This window comes from Hyperolius riggenbachi, chromosome 4 (assembly GCF_040937935.1).
Source record: "Hyperolius riggenbachi isolate aHypRig1 chromosome 4, aHypRig1.pri, whole genome shotgun sequence".
Classification (NCBI taxonomy): Eukaryota; Metazoa; Chordata; class Amphibia; order Anura; family Hyperoliidae; genus Hyperolius; species Hyperolius riggenbachi.
In genome coordinates, this window is record NC_090649.1 from 419,186,971 (window position 1) to 419,209,804 (window position 22,834).

At 44.8% G+C, this 22,834-nt stretch overlaps 1 protein-coding gene across 1 annotated transcript in view; it reads left to right on the top strand.

Annotated features, from left to right (window-relative positions):
- Positions 1–15,209, top strand: part of EFEMP1 (EGF containing fibulin extracellular matrix protein 1) — a 112,053-nt gene extending 96,844 nt beyond the window's left edge. Inside the window, exons 10-11 of the mRNA XM_068232422.1 lie at positions 3,118–3,313; positions 14,996–15,209. Of these exons, the coding sequence (XP_068088523.1) occupies positions 3,118–3,313; positions 14,996–15,157 (358 nt within the window). The 3' untranslated portion in view covers positions 15,158–15,209. The remainder of the gene's footprint in view (positions 1–3,117; positions 3,314–14,995) is intronic.
- The last annotated feature ends 7,625 nt before the right edge of the window (positions 15,210–22,834 follow it).

Consider the following 22,834-nt stretch of genomic DNA (forward strand, 5'->3'; position numbering starts at 1 on the left):
CACACATGCTATTGCCACCAAAATTGCTACATCTGTTAAAGAGAAACTGTAACCAAGAATCGAACTTCATCCCAACCAGTAGCTAATATCCCTTTTCTCATGAGAAATCTATTCCTTTTCTCAAACGGATCATCAGGGGGCTCTGTATGGCTGATATTGTGGTGAAACCCCTCCCACATGTGATGTCAGCGCCTCACAGCTCTGAGATCCTGACATCACACTGTGGGAGCCTTGTTGCACTGTGGGAAATAAGAGCTGTTTCCAACTGCCAAAAAAGAAAGCAGCATCTTCTTCCAGTGACATCACCTGCCAGCAGTAAAAATGTCACCATGTGATAAATGTCTGAATGCAAATCAGGAAGAGGAAAGATTGAGCAAACACTGACTAAATCATTTATACATAATTATTGTAAAAAAATTAAGCACTTTTTTTATTACATTATTTTCACAGGAGTTCCTCTTTATAGAGAATAGTGGGTAGTGGGTACAAGTCTAAAAAGGAATTTTTCAAACAGATGTATAGAAAAATAGTTTCTAAACTGTCATTTTTCTGAGTTTAAAAAACATTTTTCTTTGCATTTTTAAAATCGATTTTCTCAAAAAACTGCAAGGTCTTTTTGAAAAATTATTTTTTAGACTTGTATCCACTATTCTTCTGAACATATGTGGCAATTTTAGTGAGAACATCATGTTTGGGGGCTTTGCACAAAATTACGCAATAATTATGTGAAAATTCATGCAGAATTACGAATGATTATACAAAATAAATTGAATTAACAATATGCCATTACATACCGCTGTAATTGCGAAAATTTACACAAAATTTCGTATAGTCGTAATTAGCTCATTACGATCATCACTGAAGGTCACCTTGCAAAGTCTGCTGCTATAAGGCGGGCCGAGGCAGAGGCGAGAGAGGCTCCAGCCTCAGGGCGCATTGTAGGAGGGGGTGCAAAAGTCACTCAGCTATCATTCCCCTATTGAGTTTGAAGCAGAGAGAAATAAGAAAAGGGGATACTTGGCTGTGACTACAAGCCAGATAACTAGAGATTAAGGTGTTGGGAGGTTGGGTGCCCTGGAGCGCCTCTTAGTCTAATAGTAATCAGTGTGTGATGGCTGGGGTGGGAGGAATGGAGGGGCACACTTTGGCTTCATGTCACTTCTCAGGCAAGGCTTTACTCACACAAGTGTAGTACTGCCACACTCATGCATAAAGAAGAGCACTGTCAGAGAGACCCGGGCAGTGGTGGTGGTCTCGAGGAGGACGTGGGAAACCTCTGGAGGAGGAGGATCCAGAGGCTTCCCTCTTCTTAGGCAAGTCTCTAACTTTTTTTAACCTCCCTGGCGGTTAATTTTTTTTGCCAAATTGGTAAAAATCCTTTTTTTTTTATTTTTTTTTTTGTTTCATGTAAAGCTACCAGAGTGGTAGCTACATGAAACACCACTAGAGGGCGCATGTGTCCCTCTAGTGCGATCGTCGCCGGCATCAAGTATATAACGCGTTCCCCTGTTTGGCTTCTCCTGTCGCCATGGGGACGATCGGGATGACGTCATGGACGTCAGCCGACGTCCTGACGTCAGGCGCACCCGATCCAGCCCATAGCGGCGCCCGGAACTCATTGGTCCGGGCAGCGCAGGGCTCTGGCGGGGGGGGCCCTCTTTCGCCGCTGCGTGAGGCCGATCGCCGCAGAGCGGCGGCGATCAAGCTGTGCGTGCGGCTAGCAAAGTGCTGGCTGCGCGCACAGCACTTTGAATGGGGCAAATCGCCCCAGTAGAGCCAAAGAAATCCTCCTGCGCGGCATAGCCCAAGCTCAGCTCGGGCTTACCGCCAGGGAGGTTAAACCACCTCAGGTTTGCTTCAAGAGGAACTTAAAGAGAAACCGTAACCAAGGATTGAACCTCATTCCAATCAGTAGCTGATACCCCCTTTCCCATGAGAAATCTATTCCTTTTCACAAACAGATCATCAGGAGGCTCTGTATGGCTGATATTATGGTTAACCCCCTTCCATAGTGCGATGTCCGGACCATGGGCCTGGCAGTTTCCTGTCTGTGAACCTCATTGTATTATGGGGAATAACAGCTGTTTACATAACAACTGAAGTAATTTAAAGCCCCATCTAGACTATGGGACATTGTAGCGATCCGGCGGCTCGATTAGCCGCCGGATCGCCTCTTCCGCGTGCCCGCCGCGTCCCCGCTCGCTACGCGTGCGCCGCATTCGATTCCCCACTCGTGCCCGCTCGTCCCCGCCGGCGCCGCTTATCTTCCGCTCGATTCCCTGCCATTGTCCCCTCGCGGGGAGCGAGCAGGGAATCGGCGGTGCGGAGATCCGTCCTGTCGGATCTTATCAATTGATAAGGAGCATCGCGGCCGCATCTACTCGTGTAGATGCGGCTTAACTCTTCCTGTTCTGGAAACCATATGAGACTCTCCTTTGCTACCATTATTCTATTTCTTAGCTTTACTGCACATACAATTCATTATATCATAAGTTTATTTTCACTTCAGATTCCCTTTAAGTGAAAAGGGGAAAAAACTAAATCAATACATTGCAAGTGAGAAGTTAAAAAATAGAAGAGAGACAAATAAATTATTGATATTCTCCATGTAATTTGATCATATTGTTTGGTCCACAATCAGCCTGCACATCATCATCTTTACTACTGGTAGACATGAAAAAAACTGACAGCTTCAACTACCAATATCTATAACCACACCCATTAACAGTGCAATAGGCTAAATGGTTGTTTTGTTTTTTTAAATAGATATACATATGCACAGAGGTAGATACTGGTTGCTTGGCAGTTGGAGACCACCATTATTTCCCACAATGCAACAATGCTCACAGAAAGGAAACTGTCAGGACCTAGGTCCTGACATCACACTGTGGGAGGCGTTTTACCACAATATTAGCTATACAGAGCCCCCTGGTGATCCGTTTGGGAAAAGGAATAGATTTCTCATGAGTAAGGGGGTATCAGCTACTGATCGGGATAAAGTTCAATCCTTGGTTACAGTTCCTCTTTTAGCTTTCATATTTACAGCAAAAAAAAGTTAAACCATTTGCGTTAATACTTTCTCATGCTAACATGACAATTTTGCCTTTTATTTTACAGCCGGTGTGTGTGCCATGTGACAAACCCCTTATGTCGGGATCAGCCGTACAGCATTGTCTACAAATACATGAGCATCAGATCTGGCAGGACCGTGCCATCTGATATCTTTCAAATCCAGGCCACACTGATCTATTCTAATACAATCAACACATTTAGGATTAAAGCTGGAAATGAAAATGGAGATTTTTATTTACGGGTAAGTGAAATATGTCCATGCGTTGGTCGGTTTAATTTTATCCAGAACTGCCGCTGTATAGCAAGCCTGTTTCAGGTCGATGTGGCTCTGTACATTTTATAAGCTATATGCTTGTTATACACCAGAGGTTGTAGATGTACACCTGGCTTCGGCTCCCTGCACACTGCAAATCCGTTTTCCGATTCCGATTCCGATTCCGTTTCCGATTCCGATTCCGTTTCCGATTTTCCTTGAATACATTCAACAGAAAAACGGATCAAAAAACGCAGCATGCAGTTAAGATTAAAAATCTGAATCGGAATCGGATGTAAAAACAGATTAAAAAGCGGAATCGGAATCTGAAATGCATGCAGTATGCAAGAGGCCTTCAGCAGCATAAAGTGATCAATTGTTTATTCAGTAGTGATGCATTGTGGGTGATCACAGTCGCTCACTTAAAGCTGAATTATTGCAAATACCTTGTTTTAAAGAGTCTGAAGCCATTTTAAGAATCAGTGTTTACCTCTTATTTAGTTTAAAGAGAACCCAAGGTGGGTTCTAAGAACACTATTAGCACAGAGAGGCTGGGTCTGCATATCCTGCCCAGCCTCTGTTGCTATACAGTTTCCCCCACAGGCCCCCCTGCTCTCTGCTTGCCCCCCATAAATCACACGCCAAGTTAGCAACACACAGCGTGTCGCAGCCGGCTGTTTACCTCTTGATGTGTCACTCTCGCCGCTTCCCCGCTTCCTCTATAGCGCCGGTCCCCGCCCGTGTCCCTTCCCTCCAATCATGCAGACCCAGCTGCTGTGTGCTAATAGCGTACTTAGAACCATGCCCGTTTCTAGGGCCGTGCGACCCGTGTGGCCGCCCTGAGCGCTGAAGGAGTGGGGGCGCTGTAATGGAAGAGGGAGTCAGCCACAGGAAGGGCAGCCCGACCTCTCTGTCCCTTCCTCTCCGCGGGCTGCCCTCCGTGCTCCCCCCTCCGAGTCTGACTGAAGAGTGAGCGCAAGGAAGCACTGTGTACAGAGGGCAACTCACCTGCCTGCGTTCCAATCACCGCTCACTCGCCACGGGTCTCCTCCTATGCTGGGGGGCAGCTACCTATCTAAACTATACTGGGGGCACCTACCTACCTAATCTAACCACACTGGGGGGCAACTACCTAATCTAACCTATACTGGTGGGCACCTACCTAATCTAACCTATACTGGGGGCAGCTACCTATCTAACCTATACTGGGGGGAACCTACCTAATCTAACCACACTGGGGGGTAGCTACCTAATCTAACCTATACTGGGGGGCAGCTACCTATCTAACCTATATTGGGGGCAGCTACCTAATCTAACCTATACTGGGGGCACCTACCTAATGTAACCTATACTGGGGGGCACCTACCTGATCTAACCTATACTGGGGGGCAGCTACCTAATCTAACCTATACTGGGGGGCACCCACCTAATCTTACCTATACTGGGGACAGCTACTTAATCTAACCTATACTGGGGGACAGCTACCTATCTAACCTATACTGGGGGCACCTACCTAATCTAACCTTTACTGGGGGCACCTACTTATCTAACCTGTATTGGGAGCACCTACCTACCTAGCCTATACTGGTGGCAACTATACTGGCTACCTATATTGGAGGTACCTACCTAACTAACCTATACTGGGGGCATCTACCTATCTAACCTATGCTGGGGGCAACTATTCTGACTCCCTATATTAGAGGCACCCACCTAGCTAACCTGTACTGGGGGCACCTGCCTATCTAACCTATACTGGGGGCAATTATACCGGCTACCTATACTGGAGGCACCTACCTGGCTAACCTATGCTGGGCGCAACTATACTGGGGCACCTATGCCTGGCTGTCTATACTGGGGGGACCAATAGCCCGGCACCTATACTGGGGCACCTATGCCTGGTTACTTATACTGGGGGTACCTATAGCCGGCTACCTATACTGAGTGCAACTAGACCTGGCTAACCTATACTGTGGGCATGTATACCTGGCTCCGCAAAGAGGGGGGGGGGCGCAATTTTTACACCCTCGCCCTGGGTTCATTTTGGCCTAGAAACTGCCCTGCTTAGAACCCACCTCGGGTTCTCTTTAAGGATCATTGCCAGACCTAAAACGCTGCATTCCTGCGGTCGAACGAGGATTTTATCACCCCCAAATCCCCGGGGCAAAAACCGGGCACTATTTCCTGGCAGAGGCAGAGCTTTCTGCAGTAGCTCTGCCTCTCCTCGGATCAATCCCCACTGATCGCCACCTCTCCCCGCCCCTCTCAGTCTTCTTTCACTGAGAGGGGCGGGAGAGAGGCAAAGATCTGCTGTGGATTGACGCAAATGGAGGCTGAGCTACATCGCTAAGCTCTGCCTTCTTGGGCAGTAAAATCTACAACTTTGAAAGACGTGGATTTTTGCCCTAGGATTTGAGGGTGATAAAACCCTTGTTGGCCGCGGCATAGCTGCGTTTTAGGTCTGGCAATGATCCTTAAACTAAATAAAAGTTAAAAACTGATTTTTAAAGAGGCTTCAGAGTCTCTTTAAGAAGGCAAACTACACTGAGCGTTGGTTTTAAAGAGAATCTGTACTCTAGAATTCTTACAATAAAAAAGCATACCATTCTATTCCTTATGTTCTCCCGGACCCCTCTGTGCTGTTTCTGCCACTCCCTGCTGCAATCCTGGCTTGTAATTAACAGTTTTAGGCAGTGTTTACAAACAAAAGACTGGCTTCTAACCACAGTATCATAGGCTGAGAACTAGCTTACTGTGTGACTCATGCAAAGCTCTTATCTCCTTTCCTCTGTCATGTCTGTTGGGCTGAGGCTGGAATGTGTGGAATGTGCAGCACTGCTTGTCATTGGCATAAGCTTTACACACCCCCTGTGTGTAAAGCTTCTGACAATGACAAGCAGGGCTGCACATTCCACGCATTCCAGCCTCAGCCCGACAGACACGACAGAGGAAAGGAGATAAGATTTATTACAGAGACAGTGCAAGTAGGAAAGGTTGCAGTAATCCAGACCACATTAGAACAGGCATAGGAACTTATAGGATAGAAGAAATAAGGCTCAAAATTTTGTTACAGAATCTCTTTAAGTAGGAAGGCTTTTCGGTCTGTTTTAGTCCCATATCCTTTGCTAGTTGTTTTGGGTCGCCCCGAGCTGCTTGGGTATTCTGTTTATTTTTATTGTTATTCAGGAAAAAAGCTAAAGATTTTTACTACAGGTGAGTTTATTGGCTTGTTGCTGTTTTATATGTTACGCCGCCTGCAATTAGTACAGAATGCCGCCGCAAGGCTGTTAACGAGCCAACCCCGCCATTGCCACATAACACCAACCCTGTGCTCACTCCACTGGCTACTGATAAAATGGAGAATTCTGTTTAAGATTGGCTTACTGACATTCAAATCCTTGCACAATCTGGGCCCTCGATACCTGAAGGACTTGTTGCAACTGCATCACACCCCCCACAATCTTAGATCAAAAGGACGTAACACCTTGGTCACCCCCAGAGTCCACCTCAAAACCTTTGGAGACAGAGCCTTTTGTCATGCTGCCCCTACACTTTGGAACTCCCTGCCACACCCAATCAGGACAGCTCCATCCCTGGAAGCATTTAAGTCTAAACTGAAAACCTACCTCTTCAGTCTGGCATTCATGAACATCTGACTATCTCCTCTGTAACACAACCCAGCCTGCAACCCTGTATTAATCTGAGACACAGCTATGTGCTTTGAGTCCTATGGGAGAAAAGCGCTTTACAAATGTTATTGTTATTGTTATTATTATTATTATATGTTGAAAAATAAAGGCAAATCATACATTTCTGACTTGACATGAAATTGAATTGCTTGGTCAAATGTCAAATCGCATGAATAAAGAATGCTGCTCTGCTAGGTATGGTACTAATCAGGCCCCGATTTACATCACAGGAGCCTATAGGCACAGATGTTCTGGCACCTTAGACTTCACCTTCCATGAATCTACAAACACCGGCTGAACCACACCGCACCATTAGTGTGCTGCTGTCCCCACTGTCCCTTTTCCCCTGCCCATCATAAGTAGCTACAGGTGCCCCTTTAGCATTAGGTAGCCAAAGCTATTCTTGGTATTAAGTAGCTAGAGTTGCCCCCAAGTTTTAGGAAGTGAAGGGAGCCCCTGACTGCAGGGAGATCTGGTCAGTGGAATGCAGAGACCCGTGTGATTAACCTCTCATTTATAATTCACTTGGGACTCTGCATAGGCAAGGCAGAAGGGAGGACTTGGGAAGGGAAAAGAGCCACCTTTCCATCATAAGTGGCCCGTAGGCACGTGCCTACAGTGCCTTATGTTAAATCTGGCCCTGGTACTAATATGGCAGGACATATCTCATGTGTTATCTTGCAACTTTTTATATTTACCTCGATTCTTTTTGGCACCGAGCAAAACCAAAAAGTATTTAAAGCGAACCAGAGATGAAGCACCCTCATGTATTTTACCATATATATCATGGGGAACATTAGAGAAAACCCCTACCCTGCTCTCTGTTTCATTCTTCACTGCTCAGCCTGCTTATTATCAGCCCTGATATAATCCCCAACTGAGCAGTCAGTCTGGCTTTGCTCAGGAGTCATTATGTCATATCTTCTCTGATGTCTTTTCAAGCCCAAGCCTGCCCCCTTCTGGCTCTGCTATAATGACTCAGCTATAATGATTCCTGAGCAAAGCCAGACTGAATGCTCAGTCGGGCATTTTATCAGGGCTGGTAAGAAGCAGGCTGAGCAGTGAAGAATGAAACAGAGAGCAGAGTAGGTGTTTTCTCTAATGTTCTCACTGATACAGTATATACAGGGAGTGCAGAATTATTAGGCAAATGAGTATTTTGACCACATCATCCTCTTTATGCATGTTGTCTTACTCCAAGCTGTATAGGCTTGAAAGCCTACTACCAATTACGCATATTAGGTGATGTGCATCTCTGTAATGAGAAGGGGTGTGGTCTAATGACATCAACACCCTATTTCAGGTGTGCATAATTATTAGGCAACTTCCTTTCCTTTGGCAAAATGGGTCAAAAGAAGGACTTGACAGGCTCAGAAAAGTCAAAAATAGTGAGATATCTTGCAGAGGGACGCAGCACTCTTAAAATTGCAAAGCTTCTGAAGCGTGATCATCGAACAATCAAGCGTTTCATTCAAAATAGTCAACAGGGTCGCAAGAAGCGTGTGGAAAAACCAAGGCGCAAAATAGCTGCCCATGAACTGAGAAAAGTCAAGTGTGCAGCTGCCAAGATGCCATTTGCCACCAGTTTGGCCATATTTCAGAGCTGCAACATCACTGGAGTGCCCAAAAGCACAAGGTGTGCAATACTCAGAGACATGGCCAAGGTAAGAAAGACTGAAAGACGACCACCACTGAACAAGACACACAAGCTGAAACCTCAAGACTGGGCCAAGAAATATCTCAAGAATGATTTTTCTAAGGTTTTATGGACTGATGAAATGAGAGTGAGTCTTGATGGGCCAGATGGATGGGCCCTTGGCTCGATTGGTAAAGGGCAGAGAGCTCCAGTCCGACTCAGACGCCAGCAAGGTGGAGGTGGAGTACTGGTTTGGGCTGGTATCATCAAAGATGAGCTTGTGGGGCCTTTTCGGGTTGAGGATGGAGTCAAGCTCAACTCCCAGTCCTACTACCAGTTTCTGGAAGACACCTTCTTCAAGCAGTGGTACAGGAAGAAGTCTGCATCCTTCAAGAAAAACATGATTTTCATGCAGGACAATGCTCCATCACACGCATCCAAGTACTCCACAGCGTGGCTGGCAAGAAAGGGTATAAAAGAAGAAAAACTGATGACATGGCCTCCTTGTTCACCTGATCTGAACCCCATTGAGAACCTGTGGTCCATCATAAAATGTGAGATTTACAAGGAGGGAAAACAGTACACCTCTCTGAACAGTGTCTGGGAGGCTGTGGTTGCTGCTGCACGCAATGTTGATGGTGAACAGATCAAAACACTGACAGAATCCATGGATGGCAGGCTTTTGAGTGTCCTTGCAAAGAAAGGTGGCTATATTGGTCACTGATTTGTTTTTGTTTTGTTTTTGAATGTCAGAAATGTATATTTGTGAATGTTGAGATGTTATATTGGTTTCACTGGTAAAAATAAATAATTGAAATGGGTATATATTTGTTTTTTGTTAAGTTGCCTAATAATTATGCACAGTAATAGTCACTTGCACACACAGATATCCCCCTAAAATAGCTAAAACTAAAAACAAACTAAAAACTACTTTCACAAATATTCAGCTTTAATATTAATGAGATTTTTGGGTTCATTGAGAACATGGTTGTTGTTCAATAATAAAATTATTCCTCAAAAATACAACTTGCCTAATAATTCTGCACTCCCTGTATGGTAAAATACATGAGGATGCTTTGTCTCTGGTTCACTTTAAAGTAAGGTGAAAAAAAATTATGAAAATTACATTTATGAAGAACCTGGGGCTTTGCTAGCCCCAAAGATCAGTGGCATGGGCCCCCGGATCTATTCTGGTGTGCCCTGAATGTCCCCCAGGGATCAAATTTGGTGCTTCAATGGCGAACATGCTGGGAGCTGTGGTGCATCAATTAGAGGTATGCTGGGCGCTGTTGTGCTTCTACGTAGGCATACTGGGTGCTGTGGTTCCATGCTGGGTCCTGTGATGCCTTTATTGGGCATGCAGAGAGCTTTGGTTCTTCTATGGGGGCATGCTGGGAGTTGTGGTGCTTTAATGGGAGGTCCGTGGGAGCATGGGAGGGGGTCCACTAGAAGGTCAGGGAATGCTATGGGGGGGAACAGCCAGATAATCTGGTAGCAGGCCAGCTCACCCAGCAGAAAGCCAGACCAGCCAGCACAGAAGCCAGGTAACTCTGCCTAGTTATGTTTATGTAACACTGCCTATTTATGTGATGTGCTGCATTTAGGGGGGGGGTTGTATTAATGGAGAGGGGGCTTCATCCAAGATTTTGCTGGGCAGGCCTACTTAGACCACTGTTAAGTTCATGTAAATTTGGCTCCACTCATGACCACATCCATATTCTGGTGCGTAGCCACACCCGTTTTCCAGCTGGAGTGCCCAAAAGTGCCCCGGATCTCTAAGAATCCTAGCAACGCCCTGTAGTTCAATTTGAGTCCTTTTTTGCAGTGATGAGTGATGAACGGTCAAAAAGACCTTGTGGTTTTGGAGAAAATCGATTTTAAAGTTCATAGTGTGGGAAATAAATGTTCAGAGTGTGAGAAATAAAAAAAAAATTATGTGGGGTCCCCCCTCCCGAGCTTCCTTAACCCCTTTACACCCATGTAGGCTCGGACAGCCAGAGCTGTCCGAGCCTACATGGCCCCCAAGCTGTCCGGTTACTGAACTCCAACCTCCCCCTGACGGGCCCGCACACCATCGCGCTCTAGCTGGGTCGATCAAACCGGTCCCCGCTGATGCCTGCCTGTCCAGATAGACTCGGGGCTACCACCTGCACCCCTATCACTTTTACCACCATTATTATTATCATTGTTATTATTTACTGGACTGTATTTGCACAGCAGTGAAATTTTGGACGATATGAACTGATTCTGCATTTTAAATTGTACACGCTGTCTGTCTTATACTCTGTCTATGCCATGTGAACCACAACTAATTCCGATTACAGCTCCTGCTGTACTTGGCGAAATAAAGTGATTCTGATTCTGATGCGGAGCCTCGGCCGTGTGGGGCTTCTCCCCCTGAGCTATACCAGCCTGCATGGTCCATGGTTTGGGGTGCTCTGGAGGAGAGGGGTGGCCAAGCCTCCCCTCTCCCACAGAGCCCTTGCCCAACCCATGGACAAGAGGGCTCTTCTACACCTCTGGTGCCCTAGGAGGAGGTGGGGGCCGATGACGCCCAGGGAGGTTCATGGTGGCATCTAGGAGTCCCATTCAAGAAAGGGACCCCCAGATGCCAGCCCACTCCCTTGGAAAAATTAGTATAAGGGTACATAGTACCCCTTAACCATTTCCACAAAGGGTTACAAAAAATAAAAACCACGAAAATAGGATTTTATTTTTCTAAATTAACCATGAATACTTACCTTTAAAAAAAAGGTTCCCAATCCAATATCGTCGGAAATGATCCCACACCAGTATCCGAGCTTGATTGCAGATATCATCTTTTTCATTTGTGAAATGCTGAAAAGTTATTTTAAAGAGAAGATGCAAAAGTATCACCTAGAAGAAAACGTGAATTGCATTTGGCCCCATGGACACAATCCAGTTCACTTTTTCTCCTAAGTTTTCTCCTAGGTGATACTTTTCACACCTAATAAATAAAATACCCTTTAAGCCAGCTGCAAACAAGAAAATACTCAGAAAAACTTTGACCTTACATTTTCACCTACCTTTTGGTACTTTTTCAATTGCAGAGATGAAAAATCATCTCATAGGAGAAAACTTAGGAGAAAAGGTGAATTGTATTGGTCCCTTTTTATGTCTTTGATTGCAGATTTAATTTTTTTTAATGAAGAACAGAGTAACAAAGCAGCTCAGGGTGACCCAAACCACTAGGAGTGTATAGGGCAGGGGTGCCCACACTTTTTTGGCTCGCGAGCTACTTTAAAATTTGCCAAGTCCAGGAGATCTACCAACATTTAAAAAGTGTTGCAGACAACCCCCCCCCCCCCCCCCGATCATGAACAGCCCCCAGGTACAAGTGCCTCCAGTATAGGTAGCTATGTATAGGTCCCTTCAGCAAAGGTAGCTGGGTACAGGTCCCTTCACTGGGTACAAGTGCCTCTAGTATAGGTAGGTAGGGATAGGTGCCTCTAGCATAGGTAGGTAGGGATAGGTGCCTCTAGCATAGGTAGGTAGGGATGGGTCCCATTAGCATAGGTAGGTGGGGATGGGTCCCATTAGCATAGGTAGGTGGGGATGGGTCCCTTTAGCATAGGTAGGTGGGGATGGGTGTCAGCATAGGTAGGTAGGGATAGGTGCCTATAGCATAGGTAGGTAGGGATGGATGCCTATAGCATAGATAGGTAGGGATGGGTGCCTCTAGCATAGGTAGGTAGGGATGGGTGCCTCTAGCATAGGTAGGTAGGGATAGGTGCCTCTAGCATAGGTAGGTGGGGATGGGTCCCATTAGCATAGGTAGGTGGGGATGGGTCCCTTTAGCATAGGTAGGTGGGGATGGGTCCCTTTAGCATAGGTAGGTGGGGAAGGGTCCCATTAGCATAGGTAGGTGGGGATGGGTCCCATTAGCATAGGTAGGTGGGGATGGGTGTCAGCATAGGTAGGTGGGGATGGGTGTCAGCATAGGTAGGTAGGGATAGGTGCCTCTAGCATAGGTAGGTGGGGATGGGTCCCATTAGCATAGGTAGGTGGGGATGGGTGTCAGCATAGGTACGTAGGGATAGGTGCCTTTAGCATAGGTAGGTGGGGATGGGTCCCTTTAGCATAGGTAGGTGGGGATGGGTCCCTTTAGCATAGGTATGTGGGGATGGGTCCCTTTAGCATAGGTAGGTGGGGATGGGTCCCTTTAGCATAGGTAGGTGGGGATGGGTCCCTTTAGCATAGGTAGGTGGGGATGGGTCCCTTTAGCATAGGTAGGTGGGGATGGGTCCCTTTAGCATAGGTAGGTGGGGATGGGTCCCTTTAGCATAGGTAGGTGGGGATGGGTCCCTTTAGCATAGGTAGGTGGGGAAGGGTCCCTTTAGCATAGGTAGGTGGGGATGGGTCCCATTAGCATAGGTAGGTGGGGATGGGTGTCAGCATAGGTAGGTGGGGATGGGTGTCAGCATAGGTAGGTAGGGATAGGTGCCTCTAGCATAGGTAGGTGGGGATGGGTCCCATTAGCATAGGTAGGTGGGGATGGGTGTCAGCATAGGTACGTAGGGATAGGTGCCTCTAGCATAGGTAGGTGGGGATGGGTGCCTTTAGCATAGGTAGGTAGGGATGGGTCCCTTTAGCATAGGTAGGTGGGGAAGGGTCCCTTTAGCATAGGTAGGTGGGGAAGGGTCCCTTTAGCATTGGTGGGGATGGGTCCCTTTAGCATAGGTGGGGATGGGTGCCATTAGCATAGGTGGGGATAGGTTCCATTAGCATAGGTGGGGATAGCTGCCATTAGCATAGGTGGGGATAGGTGCCATTCGCGTAGGTAGGATGGGTGCTCAAACACTTACCTCCCTCCAGCGGCGATGTCTGGTCTCCCCTCTCAGACTCGGAGCGCTCCGGCGGGCAGCGTGCTTGCATGAGGCGGGCAGCGTGCTTGCATGAGGCGGGCAGCATGCTTGCATGAGGCGGACATGCGTGCCCGGCGCTGCCTCCAGCGATGACGTCGCGTCATGGCCTCTTCAGCCGCGCCTCCTCTCTCCTCCCCTGCTTCCTATTGGCCAGCGGCTGGCAGCAGAATTCGATGGGACAGCTGCCAGCCGCAAAATGTGATGGGACGCGGCCAAGAGACCGCGATCTACCAAATAGGCGGTCGCGATCTACCGGTAGATCGCGATCGACCTATTGGGCACCCCCGGTATAGGGGGATAAAAGAGACCGAAAAGCCGTTCTACTAATAAGCAATGCTTGGTGAAATTTGCCTTTTTAAAACAGAAGGAAATGTGCAATAATTTTGCATATTCAGTAGTGGTGCATTGTGGGGAACCATGTTCACTTATAGGTGAATTATTGCAAATTTCCTTCTGTTTTTCACCAAGCATTGCTTATTAGTAGGAGGGCTTTTTGGTTCCTTTTATCCCCCATACATTTCTAGTGGTTTGGGTCACCCCGAGCTGCTTGGTTACTCTGTTGTACTGGTCCAAGCCCTATCTCCATACACCCATATCAATCCCTGCCATGTACTGATGAGGACCAAAAGCCCAAAGCAGGCTGTCTACACGTGGGGTTGGTGTGGCTGCGTAATATATAAACCTATAGGCTTGCTATACACCAGCGGTTCTGGATGCTTTACTGGCTTACAGGGGTGAAAAGAGATCATTTGCATATTCAGTAGTGGTGCATTGTGGGTAACCACAAATGTTCACTTATAGCTGAATTATTGCAAATTTCCTTCTGTTTTAAGAAGGCAAATTTCACCACGCTTTTTTTAACCTTCCTGGCGGTAAGCCCGAGCTGAGCTCGGTCTATGCCGCGCAGGAGGATTTCTCAGGCCCTGCTGGGTCGATTTACTTACTTTTTTTTTTTTTGCAACACACAGCTAGCACTTTGCTACCTGCGTGTGCATTCCGATCGTCACCGCTCCGCGCTCGATCACCGCTGTTCACCTCGCCGCGTCGCCCCCCCCCCCCCCAGACCCCGTGCGCTGCCTGGCCAATCAGTGCCAGGCAGCGCTGAGGGGTGGATCGGGGACTCCCTTAGATGTCACGACGTCCATGACGTCGGTGACGTCATCCCGCCCCGTCGCCATGGTGACGGGGGAAGCCCTTCAGGAAATCCCGTTCTTTGAACGAGATTTCCTGATCAAAGATTGCCGGAGGCGTTCGAAGCGGGCGGGGGGATGCCGCTGTACAGCGGCTATCATGTAGCGAGCCCTAGGCTCGCTACATGATTTAAAAAAAAAACATTTTTAAATAGTGCTGCCCCCTGGCAGTTTCTAATAGACTGCCAGGGAGGTTAATGAAGCATTGATTTTATCTGCACAGAAACATGACTCCTGAAACTTCATTTACCGTATATATTCCTGTTTTTCAGCAAACGAGTCCAGTAAGCGCGATGCTCGTCATGATCAGACCACTAGCCGGGCCAAGAGAATACATCGTCGACTTAGAAATGACAACAGTGAGCAGCTTAATGAGTTACAGTTCAAGTTCAATTTTACGGTTAACAGTAATAGTCGGGCCATATACATTTTAGTGCCTGGGTGTAACAAAAATGAACACTGGAAGCAATAAAATGATATACTCTACAGCGCATCACTCATTATTTATAGGTGTTTTGTCCCAGTCACATTTTATATACTGTATGTAGCTTTTGCACACCATATGAACATCATAGCATTTCACATACATCCTGTTCTTGGTTACTTGCTTATGCTTACTGAATGTCTACACTATGTGGGGGCAACCAAACTGGAATCTATCAGTTTTTCTGAAAATAAACCCTTGTTTTTTGTTTGTTTGTTTGTTTAATCTAGTGACATGCAGGCACTCACATACTCACACACCTGGTTTTAGGGTGGGATTTTCCAAGGCATCGCCAACTTTCTGCAAGCATTTCCACATAAGGGCCCATATGCAATTAACTTTTTCTCCTTAGTTTTCTCGTAAGTGATATTTTTAAACTTGTCAGTCAAATGCCTTTTAAATCACTAGCAGCAAACAAGAAAATATTTAAAATAGTTTAAATAGTACTTTTTCGCCTACTTTGGGATACTTTTTCACTTACAGAGTGCTGAAAAGTTATTCTAAATAGAAGATAAAAAATTATCTCCTAGGAGAAAACTCCAGAGAAAAAGTAAATTGCATATGGGCCAAGGTATCCAACAAACCTGTACTCCTTAGATTTATAAGCATTGGCTACTAATCAAGACAAGTCAAATAACTTTTATTTCTCCTGGCGGACTCAAAGCGCTTGAGCTGCAGCCACTAGGGAATGCTCAGTAGGCAGTAGCAGTGAAAGGGAGTCTAGCCCAAGGACTCCTTAGTGAATAGGAAAAGTCGAGATTTGAATCCTGGTCTCCTGTGTCAGAGGCAGAGCCCTTAACCAGTACACTATCCAGCCACTGTTAAGTGGTTAGAATTCGCCATTTTCACCAATCCCCCCCCCCCCCCCCTTCACTTATGTTTGCACTGCGTACTCGTCATGCAGTTCCGCCTCCCGGCTGGCAATCACAAGCACCTTCAAGCTGAAATTTCATGCAGCCAAATGGCAACACCATGTAACACCATGTGTGTCATTGTTGACATGTGGGGGTGTCGCCCAGCAGCAAAAAAGCTCACATCCAAGGATGGCTACTGCCACACACAGACATAACACCATAGAAGGTAAGCCTATCGAATGCTCATGCCGAGCACTACCAAGTGCCCATGGCAGAGTAGCAGCTGACCGATGGTGAATTCCCCGCCCCTTGGTGACCTCCATATCCCGGGGGGGTCTATCTGCAAAAGGTCATGTATGACCATCGTGATCCCCCACCAATAATAAGGGTAGACACAACAACTCCTGATCTGGAGGATGGGCCCTGTATTGGAGGGAGAAAAAGTGAGTGAGATGTTGGAACCTCACACTTCTCCAGGCTCTCCCTAAGTTGCAGGGGCTGTTTCCCCTATAGATACACCTCTGGGAAAGGCTTTCGTAAATTATACCCCAAAAAATCCTCAGGACATCAACATTTTGTAGGAAGTAAAGCAGATACTGACCCAAGCCTATCCAATCTCTAGTCCAGAACACTTAAAGTGGAACTAAACTCAGAACATCCTCTCTGTTTTTAAAGATTAGCCACAGCATGATAACCTTTATGGAGCAAAAATTCTTCATTACAGTGTAAGGAAATATGCAGTCTATTCACAGCTGATATTAGAACTAATTAGACGCATTGATCTGTCTAAAAAAACACAGAACAGAGAGCAGTTCATCAACTAGATGTGGAATATAGATTTTTCATTGTGTGCTGTACAAGAGTCTGGCTCCACTTTAAGTCCCAGGATGCCCATTAACCCTAGTCTTCCCTGATCTTACCTACCGAAAATCTATCAATTCTTATTTAGAGCGTGGATACTGTGATAATGAGCTCCCAAAGGACCAGTCACCCATTTTTTTGTGCATCAAGATTACTGACTGTGACTAAATTACCTTTGTGATTTTTGTAAGTAGGCTCTGAAATGTAGATAACATAAATCTTGTCATTGCTGTTATAAATAATTGCAGCCTCCACTGTGTAGATTTATACGTAACATATAATGTCTTTTCTGATGATTTAAAACACTACAATTATACTTTTGTTCATATCATGTAAATATGTTTGCAGTAGATAAATGTACATTTCATGTGTTTTGTGCCACAGTCTGTGGCATTCATTTAATCATTCGATTATTTCAGTATGCGGAATGTAATGAATTTAGTTACTTAAACTCACATTATTGCATTTTAAGTGCCTATTTTTTACATGGAATATTATATATAACTAGATATAGCTGAATTAAATATTGTATTTCACTATGAAAATATGAAAATACATAAAGTGTAACCAACATGTTCTTTCAGCGAGAAAACTAAAACGCGTACATTTATTACAGACACTAATGAGTTTGGTGCAAGTAGCCATTAGTAATATAGTTAATTTTATATTACCAATATTATACTTTTAATAATGTAATGCTTGTCAAACTTATCCTAATTCCTCCTCTCACACAAACCCTCCTACTCCAGCTAAACCCAAAACTAATCCTCCTACTCCAGCTACACCTAACACTAACCCATTTACTACAGCTACCCCTAACACTAACCTTTCTACTACCGCTACTCATTGCTGCTTCACTTAACACTAACCCTTCTACTAACGCTACTCACTGCCGCTATACCTAACACTAACCCTTATATTACCGATTCTCCTAAGACTAACCCTTCTACTACCACAACTCACTGCCACTACACTTAACACTAACCCTTCTATTACCAATTGTCTTAAGACTAACCCTTCTAGTACCACTACTCACTGCCACTACACTTAACACTAACCCTTCTACTACCGCTACTCACTGCCACTACACCTAACACTAACCCTTATATTACCGATTCTCCTAAGACTAACCTTTCTACTACCGCTATTCACTGTCGCTACACCTACACTAACTTCATTGCCATTTATTCTAACACTCAACTTCCTACCTCTACAACCAACACTAACCTTCCTACCCCTGCACCTAAGTGAACCGATACTCTATTAGCGGCTATACCTGGCGCTTTTTTTTACATGTACGCCCTTAGCACACCATAGCAGCAATTAACGTTCCAGGCTATAATACTGCCTAACCGCCACCTACACCAGAAGTGAGAGCTTCGAGTAAGATGGTGAAGTAGACTTTAGGACACTAGTAGAGCTGATTATGTTCAACTCAGTAATTAACTGACACGCTATTAGCGGCTATACCCGGCGCTTTTTTACATGTACACCTTTAGCGCACCATAGCAGCAATTAACGTTCCAGGCTATGCTACTGCCTAACCGCCACCTATGCCAAAAGTGAGAGCTTCGAGTAAGATGGTGAAGCAAACTTTAGTTCACTAGTAGAGCTTATTATGTTCAACTCAACTGAAGGACCACTATAACAACAACAAAAAAATGTATAATACACATACATAAGAGAGGTAGATTTGTCCTAGAATAAAATGTAACATAAATGACTTTCTCTTATGTAGCTGTCACTTAAAGAAGGTAGCATTAATCTGACAGCTATCAACTTCTTACTGACAGGTTTTGGACAAGTCCATCTCCTCATGGGGGTTTCTCAGCAATTTCTTTATTATTGCACAGCAGAGGCACAGTCTAACTGCCAAAATGTTAGGCATGCAAATAGGCAGGCTGACTCTCATCTTTGTGTAGGTCTTTTCCAGGGAGTGCTTTAAAAAAGAATAAAATAAACTTTGAAAATCCAGTATGTAGAGATGGATTAAAACCTACTGTAAGTGACAGCAACATAGGAGAAAAGTATTTGCAGTGCATTTCACCCTGGGTAATTATAGCTTATAGGGACTGTGTGTGTACAAATGTAAATTGGATGCAATTTAATCTTTTTTCAATAGTGGTTCATAAATGCAAACAGGCAATGTGTCTGTCTCCAAGGAAGAAGCGTCATTAGACCGCAGGAGTTGTGCAAGATGACTTTGCATGTTTCACTTTTGCACCAAAGAAGAAAAATTTGACCAGCTGTACTTGTGTCAGAATTCTATTTCTTTGAAAGGGAATCTGAAGTGAAAATAAACTTATGATATAATGATTTGTATGTGTAGTACAGCTAATAAATAGAACATTAGTAGCACAGTTATGAGTCTCATATTGTTTCCAGTACAGGAAGAGTTAAAGGGACCCTGAGCAGTGGATTCAAATGAAATTGGTACTTACCTGGGGCTTCCTCTAGCCCACCGTAGGCCGCGAGGTCCACCGGCATCCTCCTGGCTCCTCTCTGGGTCCCTGTGGCGGCTCCTTTACCAGCGACTTTCTACCAGCCAAACACTTCCTGGACCGGGACGCTCTGCATCATCACACCAGCCGCTATGCGTCATCACGGCGGCTGGCGTGACAGTCCTGCACATGCGCGGTTTTCTAATTCTGAACCGCGCATGCCCGTTCAGAATTGAGGTTAGAAACCTCAATTGCTATCTATGCCAAAGAGCTTATCTGAGCTCCACCACCAACTTGGTCGCTGCTTTCTGGAGCACTAACACATCAAAGAAACAGTCAGAGACAGATTTAGATAACATTTTTACTCCCAGGAAGTTAAAAGGGTCATTAGCTCTGCTTGTGTTATAGTTTAAAAGATACCCGAACTGACGTGTGACATGATGAGATAGACATGCGTATGTACAGTGCCTAGCACACAAATAACTATGTTGTGTTCCTTTTTTTGTTTCTCTGCCTGAAAGAGTTAAATATCAGGTATGTAAGTGGCTGACTCAGTCCTGACTCAAACAGGAAGTGATCTTCACTGATAAGAAATTTCCCTTTTTATCTCTTTCTTGCTCTCAGAAGCAATTTTCTGCTAGGAAAGTGTTTTATAGTTGGAATTTCTTATCAGTGACACTGTAGTCACTTCCTGTCTGAGTCAGGACTGAGTCAGCCACTTACATACCTGATATTTAACTCTTTCAGGCAGAGAAAGAAAAAAAGGAACACAGCATAGTTATTTGTGTGTTAGGCACTGTATATACACATGTCTATCTCATCATGGCACATGTCAGTTCGGGTATCCTTTAAAATACAGAAAATTGCTTATAATTACTAATATTAGATAATGATGCATTGTTATAAAAAAAAAGCTATATATCTAAAAATTTAAATATGAGACTATTTTCTTTACTACTAATGTTTTATTAATTATCAGTACTACACATACAAATCCTTACATCAAAAGCTTTTTTTTTCACTTCGGTGTCACTTTAACAATAATCCACAAGATACAATTAGGTGGGCTATTTTTGCAGAAAGCATGGTGAAAACTGATTTAAAATTGGTTACTACTGCCTTCTCCTCTTTGGATAAAGCTGTTACAGTGTTAATGTAGTTAAGTGTGGTTAAAATGTCTTAAAATAACACTCTGATCAATAATACCATAAATTTGCTATATTGATTTTAGCCTCATTTACAGATTAGTATGTCACCCCACAAAATGCACCTTAAAAGCTGTTACTCTATGCTTATACTGATAGTAAACTAGGTACAGCGTGTAATGATCCTTACTTCAAAAGTGTGCCTCAAGAAATATACGTTACCCTCCCCATTTGTAAAGTATCCCTCTGCACACCTTATCCTTATTATTAAAACTTTAGCACACACTGAAAATGAGGTAACCAGGGGCTAAAGGTAAACTTTAGATGCCCCCCCCCCCCCCCCCCACCTGCCTCGCTTTCTGCATAGAAAAACTGAGGACCAATGTGTGTTCCCCATGCAGATAAAAACAGTTTGAGTTAAAGGAAACTTACCCGGGGCTTCCTCCAGCCCCTTGCAGCCGACAAGTCCCTCGTTACAGCTCAGCTCCCAGTATATACAGTGGAGGATATAATTATTTGACCTCTCACCGATTTTGTAAGTTTGTCCAATGACAAAGAAATGAAAAGTCTCAGAACAGTATCATTTCAATGGTAGGTTTATTTTAACAGTGGCAGATAGCACATCAAAAGGAAAATCGAAAAAATAACCTTAAATAAAAGATAGCAACTGATTTGCATTTCATTGAGTGAAATAAGTTTTTGAACCCCTACCAACCATTAAGAGTTCTGGCTCCCACAGAGTGGTTAGACACTTCTACTCAATTAGTCACCCTCATTAAGGACACCTGTCTTAACTAGTCACCTGTATAAAAGACACCTGTCCACAGAATCAATCAATCAAGCAGACCCCAAACTCTCCAACATGGGAAAGACCAAAGAGCTGTCCAAGGATGTCAGAGACAAAATTGTAGACCTGCACAAGGCTGGAATGGGCTACAAAACCATTAGCAAGAAGCTGGGAGAGAAGGTGACAACTGTTGGTGCGATTGTTCGAAAATGGAAGGAGCACAAAATGACCATCAATCGACCTCGCTCTGGGGCTCCACGCAAGATCTCACCTCGTGGGATGTCAATGGTTCTGAGAAAGGTGAAAAAGCATCCTAGAACTACATGGGAGGAGTTAGTGAATGACCTCAAATTAGCAGGGACCACAGTCACCAAGAAAACCATTGGAAACACATTACACCGCAATGGATTAAAATCCTGCAGGGCTCGCAAGGTCCCCTTGCTCAAGAAGGCACATGTGCAGGCCCGTCTGAAGTTTGCCAATGAACACCTGAATGATTCTGTGAGTGACTGGGAGAAGGTGCTGTGGTCTGATGAGATCAAAATAGAGCTCTTTGGCATTAACTCAACTCGCTGTGTTTGGAGGAAGAAAAATGCTGCCTATGACCCCCAAAACATCGTCCCCACCGTCAAGCATGGGGGTGGAAACATTTTGCTTTGGGGGTGTTTTTCTGCTAAGGGCACAGGACAACTTAAACGCATTAACGGGAAAATGGACTGAGCCATGTATCGTGAAATCCTGAACGACAACCTCCTTCCCTCTGCCAGGAAACTGAAATTGGGTCGTGGATGGGTGTTCCAGCACGACAATGACCCAAAACATACAGCAAAGGCAACAAAGGAGTGGCTCAAGAAGAAGCACATTAAGGTCATGGAGTGGCCTAGTCAGTCTCCGGACCTTAATCCAATAGAAAACCTATGGAGGGAGCTCAAGCTCAGAGTTGCACAGAGACAGCCTCGAAACCTTAGGGATTTAGAGATGATCTGCAAAGAGGAGTGGACCAACATTCCTCCTAAAATGTGTGCAAACTTGGTCATCAATTACAAGAAACGTTTGACCTCTGTGCTTGCAAACAAGGGTTTTTCCACTAAGTATTAAGTCTTTTATTGTTAGAGGGTTCAAAAACTTATTTCACTCAATGAAATGCAAATCAGTTGCTATCTTTTATTTAAGGTTATTTTTTCGATTTTCCTTTTGATGTGCTATCTGCCACTGTTAAAATAAACCTACAATTGAAATGATACTGTTCTGAGACTTTTCATTTCTTTGTCATTGGACAAACTTACAAAATCAGTGAGGGGTCAAATAATTATTTCCACCACTGTACATACACACACAGCCATTTTATTTTACTACATGAGAGCACATGCTATATGGAGAAACAACAATGACATGCTGAACATAAGATATAGTATTCACTGTAACTTTGGCAAAACATTGAGAATGTCACTGATACTGTTATTACAGGATCTTGGACTCAGTATGAGACAAGACAACAGGCTCTCAATGAGGCAGCGACAGTCAGACATCAGACTTACC